This window comes from Lynx canadensis, chromosome D1 (assembly GCF_007474595.2).
Source record: "Lynx canadensis isolate LIC74 chromosome D1, mLynCan4.pri.v2, whole genome shotgun sequence".
NCBI lineage: Eukaryota > Metazoa > Chordata > Mammalia > Carnivora > Felidae > Lynx > Lynx canadensis.
This window is the reverse complement of record NC_044312.2, coordinates 36,425,891-36,433,502: the sequence shown is the minus strand read 5'-3', so window position 1 is coordinate 36,433,502 and position 7,612 is coordinate 36,425,891. Positions and strand designations below refer to the sequence as shown.

The 7,612-nt window shown below is 50.4% G+C and overlaps 1 protein-coding gene across 1 annotated transcript; it reads right to left on the bottom strand.

The window, feature by feature from the left end:
• Positions 1-845: 845 nt before the first annotated feature.
• LOC115526218 lies at positions 846-6,288 on the bottom strand. Its single transcript, XM_030333694.1, is given in 4 exon segments — positions 846-1,798; positions 1,801-1,977; positions 1,980-5,668; positions 5,782-6,288. Coding segments are annotated over 4 exon segments (5,175 nt in total). The 5' UTR covers positions 6,138-6,288.
• Positions 6,289-7,612: the final 1,324 nt, after the last annotated feature.

The following is a 7,612-nucleotide window of genomic DNA, read 5'->3' as shown; positions in this document are numbered from 1 at the left end:
AAGGTTACCTATGAAGCAAGATGCGTTGAACGGACTAATGAACTGAACGGGGAAGGGTTCAGGTAGGGAAGAGGGGAAGCAGTCGTTGGTTATGCTAATATTAACTATGGTGGGGATGGCGATGGGTCGGGGAGCTTGTTGGGGTAGGCACAGCCAGCAATCTTGGGCTAAAATTGGGTTAGAGGTGTTTAAGAGTGAGAAGGTGGTTTCTAGGATAGACATTGTCTGAGGGTCTAACTCGTAAGGGCTGTGCCTAGGGAGAACTAGGGGGTGGTAGTTAAGCTGTAGATACATATGTTTCGTGAGGTCTTTTAAGTTTCTTTTGCGTTTCAATTTTTCTAACAGCGTCTTGGGGCCCTCCACCATCTGACACATGTATGGGGGCTCGAGGGTTCCAGCAGACGGCGGCTCCGACTGAGCCACGGCAGCCAGCCAGGATTTGCTTATTGTCATCACTGGCTATGGCTGCTCTGGTACTTTGTAGGATGGCCGTAAAGTAGGTAGTAGTGTTATCTGGCCCTATACATTGCTGATAGGAGTCATAACAAGAACTGTGTATCGACTCCTGGAAAGTTTTGCAAGGGCATTCTGTCATGGGGGGTAGGGGCTCGGGTTTGTTAACACATAACCATTGCTGCTTTTCGAATCCGGTGCTGCCATAAGTCTGGGTGAGGTAAGCGATTGTGGTCCCACAATCTTGGGTTTGGGTGTAGTGCCGCTGTAGACCCCCTCGTCCTACGGAGCCAGCTACTATCCTTTTACTATGTGGCAGAGCAATGGTGGTAACTATGCCACCTTTGCAATCACAGGGCCTTCCATATAGGGCTTGTAGCAATGCCTGTTTATCAACGGGGGCATTCAGTACCCCCTTCAGGGGTTTGAAGTTTAGGGCTAGCAGGATAATGATCATTATCTTGATCATGTTTAGGGAGAGTACGGCGCAAGGTTAGTTTGAGGGGGTTGTTCTTACTCCGGTCTACAGTCCAAGCAGTTTTTTTGTCAGTGTGTCCCACGAGGTCGGACAGCGGGTCAGCAGGTTTAACGTGGGTGTGGTGAATCCAGGTAGGGATGTTATCTACCTTGATGGCGGTGGGAGTTGTCAGGATGATCTGGTAAGGTCCTTTCCATCTGGGTTCGAGGTTTTCTTGTCGGTGTCGCTTGACCAGGACCCAGTCTCCCGGGCGGTACTGATGAGGTGTGGATGGGGGCCCCGTCTCATACAGTTCTCTTAGTTTAGGCCACACGGCCTCATGAACTCGCTGTAGGGCCCTGAAGGAAGATAAAAGGCTGTTATCTTGATCTAATTGAATGAGGTTTGACTTAAGGTTAGGTATGATAGGTGTGGGTCTGCCAAACATGATTTCATAGGGTGTAAGGCCCAATTTGTATGGGGAATTGCGAACCCTGTACAGAGCGTAGGGGAGTAGTTCTACCCAATTAGCGCCAGTCTCCATAGTCAATTTAGTAAGGGTCTCTTTTAATGTTCTATTCATTCTTTCTATTTGTCCTGAGCTTTGGGGCCGGTAGGCACAATGTAATTTCCAATCTACCCCAAGTAAGGAAGCCAGTCCCTGACTTACCTTAGAGATGAATGCAGGTCCATTGTCTGACCCTATCATTACTGGAAAACCATACCTGGGCAGGATTTCTTCTAGGATCTTTTTGGCTATAATCTGCGCCGTTTCCTTCTTGGTTGGGAAGGCTTCAGTCCATCCTGAAAAGGTGTCTATGAACACTAGTAAGTATTTATAGCCGTATTTGCCGGGCTTTACCTCGGTGAAGTCCACTTCCCAGTGGGTCCTGGTAGGGTTCCTCTTTTACAGTGGACTTGGGTTGTAGCATGTGGGTGTGCATTCTGGAGTTGACATGCAGAACAGGCTGTCACAACCCTTTCTGTCTGGTCAGAGATGTTTCTTAATACCAGTTTGGATTGTCTGATGAGATCTTGAAGTCTTCGGGGCCCCAAGTGGTAGAGTGGTGTATTTTTGTCAGGATTGCGTGGCCCAATTTTTCGGGAAGGATAAGGTGGTCTCTGGAGTCCCTCCACCATCCATCTGTAACTCTGGTCATTGGGAGCCTGTGCATCCAGATAAGATCATCTTCTGAGTATTCAGGCTGTGGGGGTAAATCTCGGGGCCCTGGGTCTGGTAGCTGCGCAGGTAATACTGGGATGGGTTTTTGCGCTACCTGGAGTGCAGTTTGGTCAGCTAGGTTATTTCCTCGAGAGATTGGATCAGTTATTTTTTGGTGACCCGGGAAATGTACTATGGCCAGTTTCTTAGGGGCCCAAATAGCGACCAATAGGGCCAGAATTTCATCTCTATTTTTTATATCTTTGCCTTCAGCAGTGAGTAGTCGCCTCTCACGGTATATTGCCCCATGTATATGGGCTGTGGCAAAGGCATACCGGCTGTCTGTATATACAGTCACTTTGCGGTCCCGCCCCATTTTTAATGCTTGTGTCAAGGCAATCAGTTCTGCCCTTTGGGCAGAAGTTCCTGGGGGCAGAGCCTCTGCCCATATTACTTCAGTCTCGGATGTCACTGCTGCCCCCGCATACCTCTGTCCTTGATGGACGAAACTGGTTCCGTCCGTGAACCAGGTGACCTCAGCATCAGGTAAAGGCCGGTCCTGTAGATCTTCCCTTATTCCATGGATCTGCGCTAGGATGTTGGCACAGTCATGGAGCGGGGAGTCCAGGTCAGGGTCGGGTAGCAGCGAGGCTGGGTTTAGAGTTCGGGGAGAGGTGTATGTGATACGCAAGGGATTTAACAGGAGTCCCTGATAGTGGACCATCTGGGCATTGCTCATCCACCTATTGGGGGGCTGCTTGAGCACTCCTTCGATGGCATGGGGTGTGGTGACATGTAACTCTTGGCCCAGGGATAGCTTATCGGCGTCTTTAACCATTAGGGCTGTAGCCGCTATTATCCGGAGACAAGGGGACCATCCTGCGGCTACAGGGTCCAGTTTTTTTGAGAGATAGGCCACTAGTCTGGGCCATGGACCTAGATGCTGGGTTAGCACTGCCTTGGCTATGCCTTTATGTTCGTCCACATATAAGTGGAAAGGCTTAGAGATATCGGGCAGTCCTAGAGCTGGGGCCGATAGGAGGGCTCTCTTTATCTGTTGGAATGCCTGCTCAGCTTCCGCAGACCATTCAAATGATGGTTGGTTTTTAGAGACTGCGTAAAGGGGTTTGGCCATTTCAGCAAAACCTGGGATCCATAAGCGGCAGAATCCTGCAGACCCCAGGAATTCTCTCACCTGTCCAGGCGTGGTGGGTCGCGGAATGCGGAGGACAGTCTCTTTCCGGGCATCATTGAGCCATCTCTGTCCTTCTTTTAGCAGGTACCCCAGATATATTACCTCAGGTTTTCAGATTTGGGCCTTCTTAGCGGATGTGCGGTACCCTAGGTTCCCCAGCGTCTGCAGGAGGTTCTTCATCCCCACAAGACAGGCTTCTCGAGTCTCAGCTGCAATAAGGAGGTCATCTACATATTGTAGGAGAGACGCATTTGGGTTTAATTTCCGGTACTTACTTAAATCTTCGTGGAGGGCTTCATCAAATAGGGTAGGGGAATTTTTAAATCCTTGTGGAAGTCGGGTCCAGGTGAGTTGTCCATTTATGCCTCTTTCCGGATCCGCCCATTCGAATGCAAAGATGTCTTGGCTCTTGGGGGCCAAAGGCAGGCTGAAAAAGGCATCTTTTAAATCAAGGACAGTGTACCATTGTTTGTCTGGGCTGAGGGTACTGAGAAGAGTATAAGGGTTGGGCACGGTAGAGTGAATGTCCATAACCCGTTTGTTGACCTCTCTTAGGTCTTGCACTGGCCGGTAATCTCCACTGTTAGGCTTGCGCACAGGCAACAAAGGGGTATTCCACGCCGAATGGCATGGTCTAAGGATTCCGACGTCAAGGAGACGGCGGATGTGTGGGGTGATGCCCAGCCTGGCGTCTGCTGACATGGGGTACTGCTTGACCCTCACGGGGTCGGCCCCTGGCTTAACTTCTATGAATAGAGCGGGACGATGTTTCGCTAGCCCTATTCCCCTGGTTTCTGCCCAGGCTTCGGGACACCAGTGGAGCCAGTAGTCAATATCCTGTTCTGGGAAGGGTGGAGTTTGGTGAAGCCGATATTCATCTTCCAGTTGTATGGTGAGGACCGAGATAGGCTGGTCCTGGGAGTCAGTTACTTTAGGCCCTTCGGGCTGAAAGTGAATCTGAGCTCCCATTTTCATGAGGAGATCTCTTCCCAGCAAGGGGCAGGGACTATCCGGGATAACCAAAAAGGAATGGGTTACCCTTCCTGTCCCTAGATCCACGGTTCATTGGGTGGTCCAAGGATATTTTTTAGTTCCTGTAACTCCCTGGACCCAGGAGGACTTATCAGAGATTTTTCCATGAGGGCTAGTGAGTACTGAATGCTGAGCTCCTGTGTCCATGAGGAATTGCACAGGGGTCCCCTCCACTTGTAGGATTACCCTGGGCTCGGGGAGGGGGTCCGAACCCCGTCATCCCTATTCTGAGTCTTGGGTAAATAGGATGGGGGCCACTTTGGTTTGCCATGGCTCTGATCCCGAGCACAGTTGTTTCTTTTTGGGACAGTCACGAATCCAACGTCCTTTTTCTTTACAGTAGGCACATTGGTCTTTGTCTAGGGGGCGCCTAGGGGGGCAAGTTTTCTGTTCTCCTGTGGGCCCTTGATTTTTCTGAACTATGGTGGCTAAGACTTTAGTCATTTCCCTGGTGGCTTTGAGCTGTTTATCCTCTGGAGCGTCCTGATTATTATATACCCGCTGAGCAATGCAGAGTAAGTCCTGGATCTATTTTCCTTCTAAATCCTCTAATTTTTGGAGTTTCTTTTTGATGTCATAGGCAGCCTGGTTTACAAAAGACATTACAACAGCGGCCTGATTTTCGGGGGCCTCGGGGTCCATGGGGGTATACTGCCTAAAGGCTTCCATTAATCTTTCTAAAAAGGTGGCAGGGCTCTCTGTCTTACCTTGTACTACCGAGTACACCTTGGCCAAATCGGTGGGCTTGCGTGCTGCAGCCCGGACACCCGCCATTAGAGTCTGGCGATAAATGAGCAGTCGTCCCCTACCTTCTGCCGCGTTGTAGTCCCAATTAGGCTGAGTCAGGGGAAACGCTGCATTAATGAGGTCAGGGTTAACAGTGGGTCAACCATCTTCCCGGGGGACCAGCTTCCACGCTTCAAGTTGAATTCTCTCCCTTTCTTCCGTGGTGAACAGGATTCGCAAAAGCTGTTGGCAGTCATCCCAGGTAGGCTGGTGGGTGAACATTATGCTCTCTAGGAGGGCTATAAGATCTCTAGGGTTATCAGAAAACCGAGCATTTTGGGTTTTCCAATTATAAAGGTCACTGGTGGAGAAGGGCCAGTACTGGAGTCGGGGGTTGCCCGTTTCATCGGGGGGTCCTATTTCCCGCAGGGGTAGGGCCACAGTGGAGTCGGGGAGGCGAGAGCTTGGCTCATGCTGGGTGCGCCCACGAGTTCGGCAGGCTGGCCCTTCGCGGTTGGTTTCATTTTCAATAGGGCTTGGCTCGGCTGCTGCCCCTAGCCTCCTTGGCTCCGGTGCAGCTGCTGCTTCCCGTCCTCCTGGTTCCCCTTGGGGGCAACCAGCGGGGCGACTGGTGGGGCAGCTGCTGCGGGCAGGGCCTGGGGTGCGAGGGGAGGGGGATGATAGGGTGGAGGGTCCAGGGATAGTAGGTCCTGACTATCGGGCAATATGGGATTTGGAGGTGCTGAGGGGGTTCACGGCTTTGTTGGGTCAGTGGAGCGGGCCGCGAGAATCTTACAGGACCCTGAGGAAAGGAAGGGAGACATCCAGGGTGGAGGGTTTTCAACAAGATCCTGCCAGACGAGGATATAGGGAGCCTGGTCTGGGTGGCCTTCCTTTCCTGGCAGGAGGGTTTTGGTCTTGACCTTAGCAACTATAGGCAAACAAAAAGTGCCCTCGGTAGGCCAGCCCACCCCGAAAGTGGGCCACTCAGACCGGCAGAAAGTGATAAGTCTCGACCGGCGGATGTCCAGGCTTAGGTTTTGGCCTCTAGTCTGGACATCCCTGAAATTAGCCAGAAGAAGGGAGAGAGGTGTACTCTGGTTCTGTCCCATAGTCTGTATAGGAAGAAATAGATGGGTCAAGTTAGTTTATGTTCTGGGAGTGAGCCGGATATACCTGCGGAGGAGAGGAGACAACTTAAATCGCAAGCGCGGCGGCAAACAGAAAGTGCCTTGGTGAAGAGACCAGATACAGAATGGGTGTCTGTAACCCGAACAAAGAGCTCCGATGGGCCAAAATGGTGCCCCAGACAGGTGCCAGCGGACGTCTCCTACTGGTCCCGACTGGCTGCCCTATAGCCCATCCGCCAGGGCTGTGTCAGTCTCTGATACAGATCCCGCGCAGGAGAGCCAGAAACAAACAGACAAACAGAAATGGACAGAGCCGGCTCACTTACCGATCGGTCTCAGAAATGACCCGTTGACTTGGGGTCTGGTGGGTTTGGGGGTATCCTGGATGAGCCCCCACATGTAACGCCCGAAGCTCGAGAGACCCCAAAGAACGAACCACCAGAGTCCAGAGTCAAAGCCAAGCGGCAAGGGCCATTTATTTCAGGTTCGAACCTGGACCTCCGTGCATTCACGAACAGTGATGCTCCGAGGTCCCGAGGGGAGTTTGCGCAGGCTTTTTATAGGCCGAGGTAAACAGTTTGGGGGATTTCCAGTCAGCGGGGGAGTTGATTGGTTGACATTAAGCTGGGGGGTACGGGTAATGCACCGATTGGGCAGGAGTTCGCGGGTGTGCCAAGCAATTGTACAGAAGCGGAACAAGCTGATTAAGTTTCAGTTTTCTTAGGCTTCTCATTGCTAAACTTATGGAAGGCAATGCCTAAGGGAAAAATACTTTAATCCCTTGAAAGAAGGCTCAAAAAATCAAAATGTATCACCCAGTCCCCCTAATGGAAGAACTTCAGGGATGGATACTGGCTACCCCTAGAGACTCAGGGTTAGGTCAACATTACCCTCTATTGTGTGCAATAGGGAGCAACTGGAGGCTCCATGTTGACATTGGTCTCTAACAAACAGACTGTATTAGCTGTAACAGACACTGGAGCTGAATGCACTTACCTATGGAAACCCCTCAAAATTTCAGCAAGATATAGAGGTTATTGATGGTTATAGGGAACAATTTATCAATGTCAGACAAACTAGTCTCTCCTACGGATCAGTAGGCTTCCTCTCTACTGTTTTCAAGTGCATGTTTTCCCCATTTCTGAATATATTTTGGGTATAGATGTTCTATAGGCTCTGGATCTAACTACAATGACAGGTGAGTTCAGGTTGCATATCCAAGTAGTGAAACCCATTGCTATGGATAATGCAAAATGAGAACCTATACAGCTATTGTTCCTGGAGAGTAAAAAAAAAAAAAAAAAAAATGCTAATAATATGAACTACCTGGTGGGCATAATGAGATTACCATTACCATTAAAGAATTAGAAAAGGTGGGGGTAATTAGGCCTACTCAAATCTCATTCAGTAGTTCCTTGTGGCCTATAAAGAAATCTAACAGGACCTGGTGAGTGGCA